General features: G+C 34.9%; 1 protein-coding gene across 1 annotated transcript in view; it reads left to right on the top strand.

Moving 5' to 3' along the window:
- Positions 1–19,285, top strand: part of CSNKA2IP (casein kinase 2 subunit alpha' interacting protein) — a 132,805-nt gene extending 113,520 nt beyond the window's left edge. The window contains exon 2 of the mRNA XM_032149149.2: positions 16,203–19,285. Within this exon, the coding sequence (XP_032005040.1) occupies positions 16,598–18,670 (2,073 nt within the window). The 5' untranslated portion in view covers positions 16,203–16,597 and the 3' untranslated portion in view covers positions 18,671–19,285. The remainder of the gene's footprint in view (positions 1–16,202) is intronic.
- Positions 19,286–23,304: the final 4,019 nt, after the last annotated feature.

The raw sequence follows: 23,304 nt of genomic DNA, 5'->3' as shown, positions 1-23,304 counted from the left end.
CTAATTAGGTACCATTAATTTCTATTTGGCCTACGAATTTTTTAAAAATTTTTTCTTTTTAGAGACAGGGTCTCACTAGGTTGTTCAGGCTGGTCTCCAACTCCTGGCCTCAAGTGATGCTCCTGCCTCAATTTCCCAAAAGAGCTGGGATCACAAGCACAAACCACTGCGCCTAGCTTAAAATTTTTATCAAATACTCAAATACATCTTAATATTTTTTTTCTCCTCACAATTACATAACTAACGGATGCCAATATAGGTTCTCATAGACAAGAAGATCCAAACGAAAATAGACTGAAAAGAGTTATGAGAGAGGAATCCACATAACTAGAGTTGGTACTATATGAGGCAGTGGTAGTTGTTTTACAATCATAAGAATAGTAATTTACTGATCATATGTGCATTATTGAACATTATACCACTTTATTTACATTTTTACAATTATTTCTCAGAGCAAACTTGAGACACATATTATTGTTGTCCTTATTTTACAGATAAGGAAACTGAGGCTTACAGAAGTTAAATCATCTTCCCAAGATCATAGAGCTAGAAAACAGCAGAGTTGAGCTTGTAATTTTGGTCTAGCTAACCTAGATTAAAAAAAAAAAATCAGAATATGACAATTCTTGGATCCCTGTTTTACAGTGCCTTTCCTGATTATAATGGGTTCTTACAAAATTTTGCTATTTCCCTTAATATAAAGAAGACTGGCTATAATAAAAAATTATTTATTATAATTAATTAAGTTAAAATTGAAATATTTTCATCGTAATTTTTTACAACACAAACTTTATATTTAAGTCTAATTGCTTTAATAATTAGTCCTTAGATAGTGTTAAAATTGAAATAAAAATATACGTTTGCTTTTAAAGAATAATGCTAAAGTCCAAATTCCCTACCTTAGGTGCTCCAGTCTGAAAAAGTTATGAAAATAACACAGATGTATGAGCTTTCAAATTTAATGATTTTAATGCTTTCTTCTTTCTTATGCACATTCAGCACTCAGTCTAGTTATATGAGTTAAAAATATTCTAGCCAGTACAAGGGAGTTTGTAAACATATTGTTTACATTAAGTGTCTTGTGTTTGGCACTGCCGCTCATTATAAACATCTGGATTTTACCTCAAATACTTAAAATTGTTGACAGCAATTTTTGATAGTATTAGAAGTGAGAAAACAAAGACGATGAACTTGATATGAAAAAGAAGAAAGGTTTAGGAGTAGGAATTAGGAAAAAGGAGTGCAAATTGAGAAAGGAGGTGCAGAGATCTGGGTCAAAGAGAAAAGGTCAGGCAGATGAAGAGAAAAGTCTTGGAAGGTATGTAGGGGATGACTGAAAACAGATGCCAGCAACAGTCTGGAGAGAGCCGAGGAGAATAGATGGTGGTTCTGAAGGTTATTTATCCTTTAAAGGTAGAGAAACAGAAATTAGATGGCCTTTTATGTCCAGAGGGGAAGTCCAAAAAGGACTCCTCTTATCCACCTTTGAAGAGAGAAACCATGAAGACACACTCAGTGGGTGTAGACTGCAGGGCCAGCTCATTGCTCTTCAGAAAGATGTCATTAATGTTAATATCTACTGAAAAGAGTTGTTGCAGAGTAGCAGAGGAATTAATGCACATAGCAAGGACTAAATGCATGTCTTCATCATTATTATTTTGATATTATTTCATTTGCCACTCCCCAGTTTTCTCTGAGTAAAAGCATTTGGAAATTAGAGTAATAAAAAAAAAATAAAAGTGTAATGGAATCATCCTAATTTGAGATATTTGTGATACAAAGATCTAAGAAGATTTAAATTTTTTTGTTTATATTATCAATATAATTTTTAGAAACACCATATGGCAAAATTCTTTATAGTCACAGATAATATTTTTAAAAGAAAATATTGCATGGCTGTCTTTTATAGAAAGATTTTTCAATCTGTACATCTTAAAATAGAAAATATTGAATACGTAAAAAAGATAACCAAAAGTTAATGTACCTCTGTTCATAATTAGTTTGCTTTTTCTTGGGATGACTTAAGGAAATATTCTACAAAGAACAACACTGGAGCTTAAACAAAAAACTTTTAAATTATAAAATAAAGGGTACAAAAATTACATTTATCTTTAAAACTGAAGACCTCTTAAAAGATGACCTAACCTAGCGAAAATATAGATGAAGACGTTAACGGGAGTTTATGTCAAAAAGTTCTAAAGCTTATTTTCTAATAAGCGAAAGGTTACGTAATGCTTATACTCAGCAAATTGCAGAAAACTGAAATGTTTCCTGTCATTATGACAATATTTTGGTTTGTTGTCATAACAAGAAAACTAATGTCCTGCATTTAGAAGTTTAATATTGCTAGCTATTTGCCAAAGATGATATTTTAAGGTATTTTATTTCATTCTTATCCTAAAATAATTAGCATTTGGCTATTATCAAATACACTGTGATCCAGAAATGTTATGTATATGCGTTAACTAGTTTAACGCATTTGGAACAAAATCTGCATTACTGAAATCTAATCATTTTCATTTCAGACGGCTAGGGGTGTTCTGTTAAGTGGAAAACATGAATCAAACAATATGAAGGCAATGTGTAACCTACCAAATTATCCATTGGAGGCTACGTTCTTGATTTTATATAAGCAAAATATCTTGAATTGGACATGCAGTGTAATCAACAGGTCCTTTAATATGTCCTGGTTTTCTATAAGGTTCTTCCCTTTGTTTGCACAGCTGCTTTCTAGAGACCTGTGTATCACATTTCACTTAAATTCTTGTCACTGCTGTTTTAAACCTAGTGACCATTTCCAGGAAGAAAGTTACTTTGTGTAAATGTTTGATCTTATGATAACTTGATACACTATTTCATTATCATTGATAGTTTCAATTTTCATATAGTTAAGATGTTTAGATTGTTCAAGATGCTGTTAAATTGTGACTTCATTAATGAGTAAGAAATGTTATATATGCAAATTTTAGGCCAGACATAATATAATCTACAATATTCCAAAATGTAGTTTCTGCACTTTGGGAGGCTGAGGTGGGAGAATCACTTGAGGTCAGGAGTTCAAGACCAGCCTGGCTACCATGGTGAAACCCTGTCTCTAATAAAAATACCAAAAAAAAAAAAAAAAAAAAATTAGCCAGGCTTGGTGACATGCACCTGTAGTCCCAGCTACTTGGGAGACTAAGGCAGGAGAATTGCTTGAGCTCGGGAGACATAGTGAGCCAAGATCACATCACTGCACTCTAGCCTGGGCAACAAAACGAAACTCTGTATCAAAAAAATATAAAATAAAATAAAAGGTAGTTTCTTTCAACCATTTTGTTAGAACTATTATGTCAAGGGGCAAATGCATTTGCAGATTGATTTAATGACTTTGAAAAGCTGTCTTATTATTATTATTTTTTCTTTTACAGACAGAGTCTCACTCTGTCATCCAGGCTGGAGTGCACTGGGGCAATGATAGCTCACTTCAGCCTCGAACTCCTGGGGTCAGTTGATCCTCCTGCCCCAACATCCTGAGTAACTGGGATTACAAGTGAACGACACCATGCCTGGCTAAACGCTTTTGTTGTTTTGTAGGGATGGGGTCTTGCCTAGCCTGGTCTTGAACTCCCGGTCTCAAATGATCATACTGCACGAGAAACTGATTAGCAAGACACTGTGCTACTTGGTTTCTACCTAGGGTGTTTGCAGTCTTGTTCATTTTAATGGTTTCTTTCTTTCTCTTTCTTTCTTTCTTTTCTTTCTTTCTCTTTCTTTCTTTCTCTTTCTTTCTTTTTCTTTCTTCTTTCTCTCTCTTTCTTTTTCTTTCTTCTTTCTCTCTCTTTCTTTCCTCTTTCTTTCTTTCTTTCTTTCTTTCTCTCTCTCTCTCTCTCTCCCTCCATCCCTCTTTCTCTCGTTCCTTCCTTTCTTCTTTCTTTCTCTTTCTTTCTTTCTTTCTTTCTTTCTTTCTTTCTTTCTTTCTTTCTTTCTTTCTTTCTTTCTTCTCTTCCTTCCTTTTTCCCTTCCCTTCCTTCCTTCCCTTCCTCCTTTCTTTCTTTCTTTCTTTCTTTCTTCTTTTCCTTCCTTCCTTCCTTCCTTCCTTCCTTCCTTCCTTCCTTCCTTCCTTATCCCTCTCTGTCACCCAGGCTGGAGTGCAATGGCACAATCTTGGCTCACTGCAACCTCTGCCTCATGCCTCGGCCTCCCGAGTAGCTGGAATTACAGGTGCATGCCACCACGCCCAGCTAATTTTTTGTATCTTTAGTAGAGATGGGGTTTCACCATGCTGGCCAGGCTGGTCTCGAACTCCTGACCTTGTGATCCACCCACCTCAGCCTCCCAAAGTGCTAGGATTACAGGCATGAGCCACCATGCCTGGCCTGATCTCACTTTCTAGTTGACTGTTTTCCCAGATCTTCAGTTACCCTCAGGGTAAGCTCTACATTTTCTGTAACTGTATAGGAGACCATTCTTTGTTTCCAACTGAATTTTTCCAATAGTCAACACCTGCCCTTCCACTTTTAGGGTCCAGAGTTAGTTACTGCCACAGCGAATGCTTTTCTTTCATGCTTGTTTGTTTTTCATAGGATGACTTCTCCCTAATACTTAATGGTGAAATGCTCCTTCAAAGCAATTCACTGGTCATTTCCTCTTTGAAGCATTTCTGGACTTGTCAGTTGAGAGAGAAGGTCACACCACTTATGAGATGGTGAATGTGATAATGCGATGAATTCTTGATTTGACAATATACACACATTCGCACACATACACTTCAGCTATTTGAGAGTAACACAGAGAAGAGACTCAAGCTTTTTAACTGTGCTTTTATGTTGCAAAGTTGATGGTCTTTATAATTAACCTAATTATTATTATAAGACATTGTTTTCTATTTATTCATAGGATCTGGCGTCTTGTAGATTTCTCTATTAACTTTATTAGAACTCCTGTATATGTTCTCACAAACAGCACAAGTAAAAGCTGTTTAAAAATATAAATCTCGATAAAATTATCACATTGGATGAATCAGCCAATTTCTCAGGCATGATGAATTATTTTGGTAAATGACAAAGGGAAAATACTTGTAGTATATATGACTAAAGCTATAAATTATTATATATAACGAGCACTTACACTCATTAACAAAGAGATAAACACATCTATTGAAACATGGATAAATAAAAATGACCAAGGAGTTAACAGCAGAGAAACATAAATGGCCAAAATTTAGCTGATATTCAAGTTATGAATATCAAAGCAAGAGGCCATGGGATAGAGGCAAGCAAAGAAATAAATGTTACAAATATTCTAGAGCAAGTGTTTGCAAAGGAGCTAAATGTCACTCATATATTACTGATGGGAATGTTTGGTTGTTTTAATAATTTACTGAAGGGAAATTTAGGAATATGTGTAAAACTCTTAAAAATATAAATTTTTAAAAATAATTCTAATTGTAGAAACTAATCCAAAGAAAGGAAAATGTACAAAAATATTGGTTATGATAATAATCTTCAGAGCCTTGCTTTTAAATAATGGAAAATTATGGACTATGGACATTGATTAAGATATTATTTGAAAAGAATATATTTAATAACCTGAACATATCTATTATTTCATTCAATAAAGAAAAAGTTAGTAGTACAATCTCGTATTTGTATAAAAATGCAGATACATAGTAACAATAGAACGATACATAGGCAGTAACTGAGTCATTTTTGTTTTCTCGATGATATATTTTTCTTTATTTTCTATGTCTTCCACTATGAATATTACACTTATCATCAGAAAAATTATGAATCACCCAGGTGGTTAGCTATTTCTATGTTTCATAGGACAAAAATACACAATTTTATTTTAAGAGTTTATATTACCACACAACTCTATTAGAAGAGGTATTTGGTATTTTCTTAATTAAGTAGGTAGGCCAAAATAGTGCATAGCTAATTTGATTTCAAAAACATAAATTTCAAAAACATAGAAGAACTGTATTTGAAATAATTTTCTTTATACCTAAAATATTGTCTAGGGTCAATTTTATGTTTTCTGCATTTCCAGTACTTACCAGTGTCTCAATAAGGTACCTGGTGGAGGGCATTTATTAGAAGATTAATGGACTTGAAGAGAAAGAATGTTAATTGGGTAGGATGGAAGCAGTCTTTTTGAGCATTACAACATTTGAACCTTCTTTTGTATTTGTGATCGTGAGATTCTGGATCCTACAACTTGACAAGTGTTTGATTCCTATGCAAAGAGGAACAAAGAGGCTTTATTGGCAGAAAGTCTTGCAATAGAATGTCTATGTCAACGTCTGTTTTGGTCAATGTTTGTATCTATATATTTATGTGTATTTGTGTATCTGTAACTATGTATTTATACCTTTATCTCTATCTCTATCTAAACCAATTAATAATTTGTCCTAGGTAACCCCTAGATCCCAGTTTGCCTGTGGTTGCTCTATCAAGAGACAAGTCTGGAAAACCTATGTCCCATAGTTTCTTTTAAAGTATATAGGGGATCCCTTCTGTCTATGGCAGATAGGCCATATGTATTGCTATAGTCTGAAATTCCTGGATGGAGCTAAGGAACAACTCCTATTTGGACCTAAATGTTTTGTGTAGCATTATTAAGGATTTCCCACCCCCTGACTCTTTTCACACACAGACGTACTAAACTCCAGCTTTTGCCACTTGGAGGTGTTAGTCTACTCACAGTGAACCTGCAGCCTATCTGTAAATTTAGAGTCATGTGGCAAGTCGGAGGTTTTTGCCTGGCAAATCAAATGACATGAAATAGTTTCTAATGTATAAGGTATTATTCATGACTTTATAGGTGAGTGAGAACTGAGCTGGATGTGTAACTGTTATGATACTGTTTATGATTTTGACATACATAAATTCTGTTTATGAATGTTTTTGCAATAGTGGTCTTTCTCCTCCTTTGACTGATAGGTAACGTTTAATCATTGACAAACTATATACTTCCTGAAAATGTCCTAAAAAAGAGAATATTCTTTGGGGCTTGCCCTCTCTCTCTCCGTCTCTTCTTTTCTCCTTCCTCCTTCTTCCCTTCTCTCCCTCCCTGCCTCCCTTCTTTCCTTATTTTTAACATACGTGATGTATTAGAAAAAAGATCTATTTTTGTTTTTATTCGGTGAACTTATTTTGTTTTAACTTCCTGAATTATTTTCATTTCAATTCTTCAAAGCATGGACAAAACCAAACATTTTCCTTTTATTTACATATATAGTAACAAGATCATTTCCTTGATTCACTAGGATATATGTTAGCATGTTATTTTCTGTGAATGCTCATGATTTTAAACACGACAAGTGTGCAAAACAAATGCTTTCAGATTATTAACATTCCTTCTCTCAGAAAATAACCTTGTCTACTAATTTACAAGACCAGTTGCTGTAAACAGTCTTAAATCTTTTTCACTTCAAAGTCCCTATATCTTTTTTCCTATCCATTTTCTTTCTTATAGGTTTTAGGAAAAATGAAAAAAAAATCTTTATTCTAAAGCTTGAATTTTTATCAATGCTTTGTTTTCATATCTTCCACTTCATGTGTTTGCTCAACTAATCCTCCTGTTATTTGGACTGTGGTGCATGCTATTTCCCCTGCAACCCCGCATGTCCTGTGTGGTTCTTTTCCATCAAACAATCTACCCAAGTGCGTCTCTATTCTAATGAAATCAACCACACTCCACACTTTCCTCAATGATAACCTCCATACTATTTTCTACGGCTGTATCAATTTATATACATACCAGTAGGTTCTTTTTTCCCCACATCCTTGCCAACATTTATCTTTTGACTGTTTGATAAAAGCCATTCTAACAGGTGACAGGTGGTATCTCACTGTAGTTTTTGATTTTCATTTCCCTGATGATGAGTGATGTTGAACATCTTTTCACATACCTGCTGACTATATGCATATTTTCTTTTGAGAAACGTTTATTCAGGTCCTTTTCCATTGGCTATTTTTTTTCTATTGAGTTGTATAAGTTTCTTATGTATTTTGGATATTAACTGTTTATCAGATATATGGTTTGCACATATTTTCTCTTATTCTGTGAGTACCTTTTCATTTCGTTGATTGTTTCCTTTGTTATGCAAGAATTTTTCAGTTTGCTGTAGTCCTACTTATTTAGTTTTGCTTTTGTCATCTGTGCCTTTGGCATCATATAAAAAAATCATTACTAAAACTAACATCATGGAGATTTTTTTCTATGTATTTTTTCTAGGAGTTTTATGATTTCAGGTACATTTAAGTCTTTAATCCATTATGAATTAATTGATTTTTGTGTAAGGTCTAAGAGAAGGGTCCTGTTTAATGGTATTTTTTGCATGTGGATATCCAGTTTTCATAACATTATTTATTTAAGAGTCCATTATTTCCCCATATTTTTAGTACCTTTGTTGAAAATTGATTGACGGCATATGTATGGATTTATTTCTGGGCTTTCTGATCTGTTCCATTGGCTTATGTGTCTAATTTTATGCTGGTACCATACTGTTTTGAGTACTGTAGATTTGTAATATAATATGAAATCAGGAAGTGTGCTTACTCCAATTACTTCTGTTCAAGATTGCTTTAGCTATTCAGGATATTTAATGTTTCCATGAATTTTGCAATTGCTTTTTCTATTTCTGCAAGCAATACTATTGGAATTTCGATATGGGTTGCATTGGATTTGTAGATTTTTTGGGTAGTTTGAACATTTTAACAATATTCCTTCTTTCAGTCCATGAACATGAGATATTTTTCCACTTATCTGAGTTTTCACCAATTCTTTCATCAGTTGTTTTATACTTTTCAGTGAGTAGAACTTTCATCTCCTTGGTTAACTTTTTTCCTAAGTATTTTATTCTGTTTCATGCTGTTGCAATTGCTGTTGTTTTTCTTTATTTCTTTTTTGGACAGTTTGCTGTTAATATATAAAAATGCACTGATTTTTGTATGTTTATTTTACATCCTACAACTTTACTGAATTTGTTTGTTCTAATAGTTTTTGGGGTGGGCTTTAGGGTTTTCTATGTGTGGTTATGTTATCTGCAGAGACAATTTTACTTCTTCCTTTCCATTTTTTTTTTTTGCAGATACACATCCAATTATTACAGCACCATTTGAAAATACTGATTTTTTTCTCCACTGAATTGCTTATACACTTCTGTCAAAAAATCTGCTGTTTTAATACATGTGTCTTTTTCCCAACTTTGTATTTTGTTCCATTTACTTGTTTGTCTACCTTTATGCTAATACTAGACTGTTTTAGCTATTGCTGTTTTTTAATAAGACTTGACATCAGGTAATTGTTGGTTCTGTCTGCTTTTTTCCTTTACAAAGTTTTCTTGAATAGATATTCAAACTTTTTGCATTCCAACACTTCACCCAGATTTTTCTTATATTAACATCTAAACATCTAGCATACCAGGGTATGTTTATAAAAAAAAAAAAAAAACAAGGTTTCAATATCCTTAACAGACTTTAATAGCATTTTACCATTTTTTTTTTCTATGAAGGGCTTTTTACTGAGCCAGGATTCAATATAGAATACCATTTTGCATTTAGTCATTAGGTTTAAATTTCTCCAATCTGTGAATATTCTGTTTCCTTGATTTTTACTGACTTTGACACTTTTAAAGAGTACTGTTAAAATATTTTGTCAAATTTGGTCTTGTCTGGTGTTTTCCTATGAAAAGACTGGGTTCATGAATTTGGGGGAAGTGTATTTTATCTTTTACATATTGTTGGATTTGACTGGCTAAAATTTGGCTTTCTTTTTTTATCTATATTTATAAGAAATATTGATGCATAGTTGCTTCTTAAAAAATCGACTGGGTATGGTGGCTCACCCCTGTAATCCCAGCACTTTGGGAGGCCGAGGTGGATGGATCACCTGAGGTCAGGCATTTAAGACCAGCCTGGCAAACACTGTGAAACCCAGTGTCTACTAAAAATATAAAAAATTAGCTGGGCATGGTGGTAGTCTTCTGTGATCCCAGCTACTCAGGAGGCTGAGGCAGGAGAGTCGCTTGAACCAGGAGGCAGAGCTTGCAGTGAGCCGAGATCGTGCTATTGCACTATAGCCTGGGTGAAAGAGCGAGACTCATTCTCATAAAATAAAATAAAATAAAATAAAATAAAATAAAATAAAATAAAATAAAATAAAATAAAAATCGAGTAGTTTTTAACATAGATTGAGTTGAAAATAAATCCTCCATTTTAATTTTCTGAAATAGTTTGTGTGGAATTGGCATTATTTCTTTCTTAAAGACTTGACAGGGTCATCAATGAAGTCATCAGACTCTGAAATTTCTTTTATGGGAAGCCTTTAAACTCAAATTCAACTTATTTAGTAGAGATAGGGGATTTTAGGTTTTCTATTTGTTCTTGAGTGAGCTTTGGAAATTTGTGTCTTTCAAGAAATATCTCTCTTTCATATGAGTTGTTTCATTTATTGGCATAATATTCTCATGTTTTTTTGGTTATCCTTTTTAATATCAGTAGTGTGTAGTGTCTGCAGTAACATCACCACTCTTAATCCTGATATTTGTAATTGTGTCTTTTTTTTTGAGACGGAGTCTTGCTCTGTCACCCAGGCTTGAGTGCAGTGGCTTGATCTTGGCTCACGGCCTCCTCCGCCTCTCGAGTTCAAGCAATTCTCCTGCCTCAGGTACCCGAGTAGCTGGGATTACAGGCATGCACCACCACGCCTGGCTAATTTTTGTGTTTTTAGTAGAGATGGGGTTTTGCCATGTTGGCCAGGCTGGTCTCGAACTCCTTATCTCAAGTGATCCTCTCGCCTTGGCCTTCCAAAATGTTGAGACTACAGGCGTAAGACACCATGCCCGGCCCTCTTTGTTTTTAATCCTTTATCTGCGTGGCCAAATGTTTTCAGTTTTATTTATTTTCTGAAAGAACCACCCATCAATATACTTGATTATCTAGTTTCCATCTCATTGGCTTCTCCTCTAATCTCTACTATTTTCTTTCTTCTACTTAATTTTAGTTTAATGGGCTCTTCTTTTTTTATTTCTTACGGAGGAAGCTAATGTCATTAATTTGAGAACTTCCTGCCTTTTTGATACTGTCATTTATTGCTACAGATAGCTCCCCTTCCTATGTTCAGCTTTAGGAACATCCCACACATTCTTGATACATTGTATAAAATGTATATGTAGTATAAATATGAAACATATTCACAGATATTTCTGATATTAATTTATAATTTAATGTCATTGCTGAATCTGAGAGCATACTGCGCATTATTTGAACTCACTTAAATTTATTGACACTTGTATGGTTTACGATATTGTGTTGAATATTCCATGTCCACTTAAAAGAACAATTTGGAGTTGAATATTCTATGAATATCAGTTAGCTCAAGTTAGTTGATGGCAGTTTTGAAATTTTATATACTCTTACTGATTTCCTGCTTATTCCTATTTATTAATGAAAAAGAGTTATTGCAATTTCCAATGGTAAGTTTTCTATTTATTAGGAATATGTCTTGAAAAACGAAGTAGGATGAAGTAGCAAGGAGCATCTGTGCATTAACAGGGAAGTAAAAAATACAAAAGAACCACACGTAGAATACTGTGGCCTTTCCTGGATTACTAGGCATTTATCTCTTCTCCACAAAACTTTCAAGTACCCTCTCATATTTGCAGTGGGATGCCTGTGTTTTTTATTGGATTTTTAGAGATAATTATATATGAAGTATCCACGATTATCATAAATCCTGTTAAATATCGGTATTGAAGAAAATTCGTGACCCATATGTATTTACTCAGTAAGCAATGACTTCATTTCCTGAATTTTAATATATTATTGATTCTATTAAGTTTTCTATATTCTAAATTAGGGTTTTAATAATATAATATGCACGTAGAGGGAATTTAATTTCTGCCTTTTCAGAGGTTATGTCTCATTTTTTATTTTTGTTTTGTTTTGTTTTCTTCTTTAGTACATTGGCCAGATTTTCCTAAACAATGTTAAATGTAGTAGTGATAGTAAATATGCTAATCTCTTATCAACTTGTAGTGGGACTAGCTCACATTTAACTACCATGTGAATAGTTTGTTTTTGCTTTCATATGTTTGTTATCATTAAGTAACTAGTTTTTCTTAGTAGTTTACAGAGTTTATGAGAAATGGAGGTTGGATTTTATCAAATGTTTAAAACATCTATTAAGATTTATTTGTGAATTATGAAAATGACAAAATATAGTACTTCCTAATAATATAACATCATTGCTTTGTTTAAGATCAACTTGGGTCACAATAGACTATTTTATTATACTGTTAAATTTAGTGTTTTATTTGGGAATTTCTGCGAATGAACTAAGTGAATTGCTCTATTCCTTTTAAACACTGAACTATTTTTATCATGTTTTAATGTCTGAAAGACATACAGCAGTTTCACAGAACAAATGGAGAATTTTTCTATATTTGTGGTACTCTGAAAATGTTCATATAACATTATAAATATCTGTTTAGTCAAAGTTTGAAGGAACTCAATTATAAAAATAATTTGGACTATTTCAGTTAATTCTTTCATAGTGATATTTTCTTCTCCCATATTTATAGCCTCATTGAAGTTTCTCCCATTTCTCAGCTATCTGTATGTAACATTTACATGCTTCTAGCAAAACACTTTCTTTGAAATGGAAGTGTCATTTTGCCAAGTCTGAAACTGGGACACATTCAGAAATGCTATTTTTCTCTGGTTTCTGTCTCAAATAGGCTCTTGTTAGTTCTATTTGTTTTGAATTTGATTATTCCTCTTTATATGATAGCAGGATTTAAACATTACGTTCTTCACTACCCACCCCCACCTCACTCTCCAACTCTCTCTCGTTAAGTTTTCATCACATCTGAGTACCAGATCTTGGTTTACTCTTTAATGTTTCACCTTTCAGTGCAATTTTGTTTTGGATGTGTCTTTTTAAATTAGCATCATCATCATTTTTTACACTTTTTATTGAAGTAAAGTAACAAACAAAAGTACACGTACTGTAAGTGTTAAAGCTCAATTATCACTAAGTGAATTCATCCATGCAATCTTCATCCAGATCAGGAAACAGAACATTACCAGTATCTCCAACTCTCTCCCTCCTCAAGTGTATTATTATCCTGACTATAAAATTAGGAAGTATTTTTTGTGTGTATGACTCTTTTTCCTCAACATTTTGAGCCTGGACGCCATGGCTCACACCTGTAATCCCAGCACTTTGGGAGGTCAAGGCAGGTAGATCACCCAAAGTCAGGAGTTCAAGACCAGCCTGACCAACATGGTGAAATCCCATCTGTGATTTGCCTTTATTCTTTCTAATATGATGTCTTTTGGTTATTGGGAGTTCTTAAGTTTATCAACTCTTAGTGGCTACTACTTTGTATGCTCTGTTTAAGAAATCTTTGCGTGCTCCAAATCCACTAAGTTATTTCATTTTGCCATCTAGAAGCTTGGTAGAATAGTCTGTACTGTATTGTAGCATGTGCATTTTCTCCCCTCACTCGAGGTCCAACAAGCAGGAGAAATCTCAGTGTTTATTACTCACACAGGCATATGCAAAGCAAGGAAAATATTTGAGTGAGCAGCTGTGGTGTCTCACCAGTAAGAGTTTGCTTTTATATGTCTCACAGGAAAGAAGGGGAAGAGAGAGAGTGAGGTCATGTTGGAAAGATATACAGAAATTACTATAATTACACAGTCTAGATAAGATGTGCCTGTAATGGTGGCATTCTACAGAAAACAGTGAATTAAGATATGGAAGTGATCAAATCAACAGGTCTTGGTGTCTAAATGGCTTGGGAGGGTGAAGCTGCCAGGGATGATTTCAAAGAATCTGAATTAAATGACTAAGTGTTTGGAACTGAGACAGAAGATATAGAAAAAGATTTCTCTGGAAAGAGAAATAACTTTATTAAATTTTTATTGTTTTGTGTTTGAATTGTCTTTGGAACTTTTGGATAAGGAAGCTTGATTATTTGGAAATACTATTTGGAACCTCAAGAGATAAGCCAGGACTAGAAACAAAAAATTAAGAAGTTAATGATATGTAACTAATATTGTTGGTACTTGGAAAATTCCAAAAAAAATGATGTAAGGCTTGAAAAACAAGTGAATTATGGTACTAATAAGATATACTTTAAAAATAAATGCAAAGAGAAAGTTACTATGTGAAAAGTCACCTTGACATAAAGAGAAATTTCTAGCAATGATAGAGTTGATAGTAAATTAATTAGGTAAGTTGGCATGTATAAGAAATAAATTTGTCCATCAGAAATAGGGTTGGTAAGTCATGGAAACATAGAAAGAGTCATGGAACTTCTCATTCTTCCAGGGCCTCAGGCCAACGACTTACTTGACTGATTTTAGAATCTGTTGTGATCACTTTAGTTTTTTTTTTTTTTTTTTTTGCATCATGTATCTTTATTTAAAACCTGAAGGACCAACCTTGGACCCTGAAAAATAAAATTGTGTGGCATGACACCCTATGAATTGCCTTTCAGAAGTAGCATAGGTCTCTTTGTTGAGTGATAGATGCATGTATCACTTTTGGCCAGCTACAAATTTCTGTCTTTTTAAGAAGCTTCTATAGTTCATTTAAAAATTGTAAACATTGCCCACTTTTTGATGGGGTTGTAACAACAGACACTTCTCAAAAGAAGACATTTATGCAGCCAAAAGACACAGGAAAAAATGCTCTTCATCACTGGCCATCAGAGAAATGCAAATCAAAATCACAATGAGATACCATCTCACACCAGTTAGAATGGCGATCATTAAAAAGTCAGGAAACAACAGGTGTTGGAGAGGATATGGAGAAATAGGAACACTTTTACACTGTCGGTGGGACTGTAAACTAGTTCAACCATTGTGGAAGTTGGTGTGGTGATTCCTCAGGGATCTAGAACTAGAAATACCATTTGACCCAGCGATCCTATTACTGGGTATATACCCAAAGGACTATAAATCATGCTGCTATAAAGACACATGCACACGTACGTTTATTGTGGCACTATTCACAATAGCAAAGACTTGGAACCAACCCAAATGTCCAACAAAGATAGACTGGATTAAGAAAATGCGGCACGTATACACCATGGAATACTATGCAGCCATAAAAAATGATGAGTTCATGTCCTTTGTAGGGACATGGATGAAGCTGGAAATCATCATTCTTAGTAAACTATCGCAAGTACAAAAAACCAAACACCACATGTTCTCACTCACAGGTGGGAATTGAACAGTGAGAACACATGGACACAGGAAGGGGAACACCACACACCAGGGACTGTTGTGGGGTGGGGGGAGGGGAGAGGGATAGCATTCAGAGTTATACCTAATGCTAAATGACGAGTTAATGGGTGCAGCACACCAACATGGCACACGTATACATATGTAACAAACCTGCACGTTGTGCATATGTACCCTAAAACTTAAAGTATAATAATAATAATAAATATATATATATGTAAAGAAAAAAAATCCTAAACATCACCAATGTGATTACTTAGGAATCAACTGAAAAGAGAAGAGACCTGGTAATATAACTCTTAGAAATATATTGGGGTGAGAGCAAAAGAAAAAAATTCAGTGAAGACTTGGAAAAAAAATAAGAGGATAAGGATAGAGAATCAGAGTGTGGAGAAATAATGGATAATAACGAAACAGGAGTTTTAAAAGGGTATAGTCAAAAGTTTCAATGCTGCAGTGGTGACAAATAAGAACTAAAAATATGCGATAGACTTTTGGAAGTAAACTAAAAGATGATAGTCATGGGTAACTGAATCTGAATTGAAAAGAAACATTTGAAGCTTTCTTTTTATTTTTCTCTGAGGTTTTTTTTACACAAAAAACTTATCACAGATTTTTGTTTGTTTGTTTTACAAATGCAATAATTGAAAGAGCACCAGTGATAACTACTGCATTTTATTGAGCATCTATAATATCTTGGCACTGTTAGAATATATATGTTTGTTTATTCTTTAGCCCAATAAGTTAAATATCATATTTGTCTGTTTTACAGATGATGAATTGGGGTTTTGAAAGTTTAATTCAAAAGATATGCACAGTGATGTACTAAGTGGCTGCAACACATGTAGTGGCTGGAATTTGACATAACACCTGTGCTCTAGTCACTACAAGAAAGTACTTAAGAAAATTAAGATTTCTATCTGGACCTCTTCTGACCTCTCCTTACTATTTTATTAACAGGCATTATTTACTCAAGAGAAGAAAGTATAGGAAACTAAAGAAAATACTGAAGATAATCTCAAAAGGTGACAATCTTTTTCAATCTCATCTACACTTCAATTTTGGAATAGTCTATAATATTTGAGAATTAGCAAAAATATTGCAAGATAAAAGCTAGCAGCTGTTATGTAAAAGTATCCATTTTCCACGGATTCCAGCTAAAAGACTAACAGTTACTAAATCATCCCCACAAGCCAACTGCTTTTAAAAAGACCTCTACTACAACACAAGATGGTGCATTAGCATATTATGGTCAACACTTTGTGCCATTAGACTACTTCTACCAACTGTCCTCAGCCAATACATTAACACATCAACATACAGGTGAAAAACTAAATCAGTTCAATAACCAACCTATGGCCAAAGTGCAATCCTGTAGCAATCACTTTGCAGCACCTCCACTGGGCTCCAATAGGAAGGTCCAGAGATGCTCAGTATTGCCTTCTCCCAAATCTCATGACAAAATTTCACAGAGCTTCTGTGACAGGATTCTGAATTCACCAGTGTTCCATGCCAAGCATCAGAATACACCTTCAATAGGCCTCCACTGGAGAAGTTCATTGTGGCCTGCTCAAAGAGCCCTGAACTCTCATTTGTTGCACTCCAAAGCTCAAACAACATCTTCATCTGACCTCAACAGGACATCATCACTGGAGCTCAATCAAACAGCCCTGAGTTCACAATTACCCTTCTGTAAACCTCAAACAACGTCTTCAAGCCTAGATGTTTGCTGGAGATCACCTTCATTGAAGTCTCATCAAAGAGTCTCAAGTTCATCAGTATTTCGCCTCCAAAATCAAGAAATACCTTCCATAAACATCATTTGGCCATCATCTTCCTCGGGACCCAAACGAAAAGCCCTTAGCTCGACATTGCTTCAATCCAAACCTCAGAAAACATCCTCATCGGACTACCTTTGGACATCTTCATTGCAGCGCAATCAAAGATCTTTGAGTTCACCATCACTCAACACAAAACTTCAAACAAGTGACTTATTTTGGACATCACCTTCTTTCAAACCTAATCGAATGGCTCTTACCTCTCCATTACTTGACTCTAGGCTTCAGAAAACACCTATATTGAACTCTAACCCCACTATTGGAAGTTTACCAGTGACCCATTCAAAAGCAAGGCAATCAACATCATCATATTTTGTCCACCCATCTGAGAATTTACCATCGTTTCAGCTCAATTCTCAGTCAATGTTTATGCTTGATCGTAACTTCCAGACCACGAATTCACCTGTCTGTCACTCCAAGTTTCAGAATACCACTTCACCAAATGACAAACACAGAGTCACACATCTACCATCACCCCATCCAAAAACAAATGTCTCAGGTCAATTATTATCAAGCTCCAAACACTGCACCAGGAACACAGCTGCTTCAACATTAGGTTTCAGACTCCAGAGTAAAAGCAGCTTTGAGTTTTCTCCAAAGACAGAATCAAATAAGGAAATTCCATGGACTTTAAAGTATAGTCAGCCCTGCATTGTTAAAGGTGGAACCGTCCCTGATGATGTCGTAAATAAAATTGTCAATTCTATCTCGAATACCAGAATACAGAGGGATCTCTGTAGGCAGATTTTGTTTAGAAGGATGAGGGGAAGGCCAAATCCTCGTCCTGGTCCTCGCTTGTCATCAAACTATGTGGTTTGCTTAGCTTGTGCTTCCTGCATAAAATCTCCATGTAACCATCTTAAAGGAAAGAAAAATCCTCGTTGTGCAACACTTTCTGTCATACCAACACCTGAGGCCAATTCTGAGGGCAAAATAGAAGTGAAGTTAGTTCTTATCCTTTCTCTACCAGAGACTTTCTCATCTTGTCTCCCATTCCCTATGAAAGAAAAGCAACCTAATGAAGCCCCTGAAGACAATCTCGAAGGAGTAGAGAAGATACAACAGTTTTTCCCCACATCTGAACGGGATATCCAGGGACTTAATATGAAGCAAATATGGTGGGCGGTAGCCCCTGAAAACAAAGTTACAGGCCAACAGCCCCAGGCTATTGACTTTTATGTTAAAAAAAATAACTCTCAGCCACAATCCCTGCTCCCACCCTCCTCCTCCTCCACTTCCTCCTCCTCCACCACCTCCTCCTCCTCTGTTGCCTCTGCCTCTTCTGACTCCTCTTCTTCATCTTCTTCCACCTCTTCCTTTTCCATCTCACCCTCTTCTCCCTCTCCTTCCAAAGAGTTTATGACCCTCACTCTCTCACGTCCTGTATTCCCTAAGGTACTTAATTACCATCGGTTGCCTGCAGGGGTCTCTTGGCTTGAGTTTATATGTAGTAAAGATTACCAGCTGCATCCCAGAAAATCAAATCGAAGCCAATCATCATCTCTCAAAACAAAGCCTGTGAGGAACAACAATACAGTAAAATGGAGAAAGGGAGCAAACACACTGTTCAAATTTTTCCAGACCAAATGAGAAATTGTGATTAAATTAACGTTTAGTCTGTTTGAAGGCATTGATCTCTTAGTTCTTTGAGACTAGTGTTTGATTTCCAGGGAACTATTATCCTATGGTCTATTTTCTAGTTAAATAACGGACTATGATCTTCTAGAAGCCCAAAACCGAATCCTATGTTTTTGACTGAATGTCTGGCTTATAGTAGCCACTTTGTAATTATTGTTGAATGAATTTAACATAGTTGGCCATAGACCAGAAATACTTCATCTGTCTTACCCTAAATGTATCTAGCTCATTAATATTCCCTTTCCTCAGAAGCCAATCTATGCTAATCTGTTTCCCTATGTTTAATGAAAAGTCAGATCATGTTCAATGGATAAGAAAATCTATGAAGAGAAATCCTTTCAATTATTTGTTTGTAGGGAAAATTCTTCTATGTCAATATCCTACACTCTGAAGTCCAATGATTTATTCAACTTTAGTTAATAAATATGAAGAAAGAATAACTACTGTTACAAATAATCCTACTTAATGCTGACTGTGTTGATATTTTAATTATGGACTCTTAAGTCACCTGTTCATCATGGCTATCTATACAAACAAAATGAGTTAATAAAAAATGTTTTAAAAGTGTTTTTGTTCCACTGGGTCTACTGGTAGTGGGAAGAGAGGGAGTTGCCTTACTTACACACCTTAAGTGTTAATTTCTATCTCCAATGGCTAGAATTTGTATCTCTTACACACACTAATGACTCACAATCCCACTTCTCAACTCCACATCTTTTCTGGTCACTGGACTGCATATAGGACATTTCCAGATGGAGCATGATACAGGCATCTCAAGCTCCACATGGCCAAGCCAGGATTCATCATCTTTACACTTAGAGTTTACATCTTTGAATCTATAATTCTTGGCTCCTGTGTCCCCTGTGATTTGTCACCATAATATTATGGTGTTTTTCTCATTGCCTGTTCCTCTCTAACTTCATTTATTCTATGGCATTATTACTTCTAGAATCCAGCTCTTTTTTTTTCCATCCTCATTGCCACCCTGCTAGTTGTGGTCATAGCCATTTATCACTTAGATATGGCAATAACTTGTGTGATGGTTAATACTAAATGTCAACTTGATTGGATTGAGGAGTGCAAAGTATTGTTCCTGGGTGTGTCTGTGAGAGTGTCAGTGGACTGGGAGAGGCATACTCACCCTCAATGTGGGTGGACACCATCTAATCAGCTGCCAGTGTGGTTAGAATAAAGCAGGCAGAAGAAGGTGGAAAGAGCAGACTTGCTGAGACTTCTTGTCTCCATCTTTCTCCCATGCTGGATGCTTCCTGCCCTCAAACATCGGACTCCAAGTTCTTCAGCTTTTGGAATCTTGGACTTATATCAGTGATTTGCCAATCTTCAGCCACAGACTGAAGGCTGCACTGTCGGCTTCCCTACTTTTGAGGTTTTGAGACTCCAACTGGCTTCCTTGCTCCTCAGCTTGCAGAAAGCCTATTGTGGGACTTAACCTTATGATTGTGTGAGTCAATTCTCCTAATAAACTCTCTTCATATATTCATCTATCCTATTAGCTCTGTCCCTTTAAAGAACTCTGATTAATACAACTTGTAAACATACACGTTGGCTTTTGAACATATTTCTGAGACATAAATTGGTCACCATGGTGTCATGATGTTTTTCTCATTGCTTGCCCCTCTCTAACTTTGTGAATTCTGTGGCCTTATTATTTTCTAGAATCCAGCCCTTTTTTTTCCATCCCTTTTGCCACCCTGCTAGTTGTGGTCATAGCACAACTGTGGTGTGGCTGTGGTTATAAGCAGCTACCGTGCTGCTTATAATCCTTTAATCACTGCCCATTGTTTTCTGGAAAAGTCTAAATTCCTTTCCTGATTGAACAAAGATAAACTCTCAAAATGGATTTCCTCTTCTAGTCCAGCCTCCTACCAATGCTTCAGGCATGCTGGTTTCTTTATAATGCATAGAATGTGTCGAGCCTTCTCTTACATCTTACATTTTAAATAAACAATTTTGCTATCTAGAAAGATCTTTCCACTTATTCATTTTTATACTCTAGGGCTCTGCTTTGTGTTAACATCTTAAGGGAAGCCTTTTCCTGATTTACTTACAAAGGGGTTAGTTGGCCTTCCTCTTGCCATGAAATTCTGTGTTCACTGGTTGTATTGCTCTTAACCACACTATCTTGCAACCATTTCTTATCTCTCTTCACTTGCTAGACTGAAAACTTTTTTCAGCATATTTTATCTGTTTTTTCTTTTCTTTCCTAGTCTTTGGGAACAGAGTAAATGCCCTAAATTATGTGTTGATGTTGATATTGAGTTAATGCTATCGAAGTTCTTCCTCTTTTTTTACAGTTATAGAACCTTTATTTTTTAATAGTCTTACTGAGATATAATTGACATGCAGTAAACCGTACATGTTTAAAATATACAATTTTATAAGTTTAGACAAATGTCAACAACCATGAAAACATCATCACAATCAAGATAATTATACATAAAGATAAAAAAACTGATGACATTCAAACACTTTCTTGTGCCACTTTGTAATCTCTCTTCTATCCTTCCTGCCCTCCAAACAACTGCTGATCTGCGTTTTGTCACTATATGTCAGTCTGTATAATCTAGAGTTTTACGTGAATGGAATTGTGCAGTATGTATTCTTTTCTATCTGTCTTCTTATACATAGAATAATTATTTTGAACAAAAAAATTATTTTGAGATTTATTCATGTTGTTTCTTCCATCAACAGTTCATTCTTTTTACCAATAAGTTGTGTTTCCATTTTAATTCAGTTAAAATATTTTATAATTTCTTTTTTGATTTCTTCTTTGATCCATTAGTTATTTAGAAAGATATTATTCAATTTTCAAATATCTGGAGATCATAATTTCTTTTGATTGTGTAGGGTGACTAAGTCTCTTGTTTGCTATTCATGTATTTTACCACAGCATTCTTTTAACCAACTTCTCAGCGCCTTTGTTTTCAGGACCTTATGGCTGCTACTCCAACTTTGCTGTTTATTATGACAATTGGGCCCACCTTGCTTGTGGGGTTATGTGTCATCACCTGGCCTCTCTTATTTCAGGATCCTTTAAAAAATGTGTGTATGTGTGTGTGTGTATATATATACATATATACACACACATATATATACATATACACATATATATACATATATATACACATATATGTACATATATATATACATATATATATTATATAATTTTACTTTAAGTTGCAAATCAAAACCACAATGAGATATCATCTTAAGCAAGTAAGAATGGTGATTATTAAAAAGTCAGGAAACATTAGGTGCTGGTGAGGCTGTGGAGAAATAGGAATGCCTTTACACTTGTTGGTGGGAGTGTAAATTAGTTCAACCATTGTGGAAGACAGTGTGGTGATTCTTCAAGGATCTAGAACCAGAAACATCATTTCACTCAGCAATCCCATTGGTGGGTATATACCCAAAGGAATATGAATCATTCTGCTATTTATTTATTATATATTTATTGCAGTATTATTTCCAAAAGCAAAGACTTGGAACCAACCCAAATGCCCATCAATGATAGACTGAATAAAGAAAATGTAGCACATATACACCATGGAATACTATGCAGCCATAAAAAAGAATGTGATCATGTCCTTTCTAGGGACATGGATGAAGCTGAAAGCCATCATCCTCAGCAAACTAACACAGGAACAGAAAACCAAACACTGTATGTTCTCACTCACAAGTGGGACTTGAAAAAGAAGGGCACATGGACATACGGAGGGGAACATCACACATCTTTTTGGGGGAGGTGGTCCAGGGAAAGGGGGCAAGGAGAGGGAGAGCATTAGGACACATACCAAATCCATGTGGGGCTTAAAACCTAGATGACAGGTTGATAGGTGCAGAAAACAACCATGGCACATGTATACCTATGTAACAAACTTGCACACTCTGCATATGTATCCCAGATATTCCTCTTTTTAAATTCCATGAAATAAGTAACGTTTTATTGTTCTGCATCTTTCTCATAAGATTAATGTGAATTATTCTCTCTACCTGTTGTCTTGATAAGAACTTACATAAAAATGTTACTGATGATGGCAATAGTCTTTGTCTTATTTCTTATGTCAAAAGTGTTTCTAGCATTTTAGTATCAAATATAATGCTAGCTGATGTACAACAGATCACTAATGATGAGGAAGAACTGATGTATGAGATCAAGGCTTACTGCAACCTCTTTAGAAAACCATTTTGGCACATGTTATATTCATCTTGAACTACTCTCTGATGAAGCTCAGAGAGTATTATTTAGATATCAACAACTTGTAATTGTTTCTTTAATATCTTCTCTACTAGACTAAATTTCAAGAGTAGAGGTCCTGTGTATATGTTGTTCACCACTAACTCCTCAGGACCTGGTGGTTCCTAGATCATACTAAATACTCTATAAATAATTGTTGAATTAGTTTAAACTGAGTAGTTCAACTGATTTTTATTTATTCACGCAAATTACTGTTTAATTTTTCACCTTTTAGCTTGTTTTCTAAACTTTGTGTTTCATTGTAGCATCTTTTTACTTCTTTATTTTATGGACTATGATTTAGTTGCTCTGAACTTTTCCATGCTAT

Source organism: Hylobates moloch, unplaced genomic scaffold, assembly GCF_009828535.3.
Source record: "Hylobates moloch isolate HMO894 unplaced genomic scaffold, HMol_V3 SCAFFOLD_4, whole genome shotgun sequence".
Classification (NCBI taxonomy): Eukaryota; Metazoa; Chordata; class Mammalia; order Primates; family Hylobatidae; genus Hylobates; species Hylobates moloch.
This window is presented reverse-complemented; position numbering and strand designations above follow the sequence as displayed.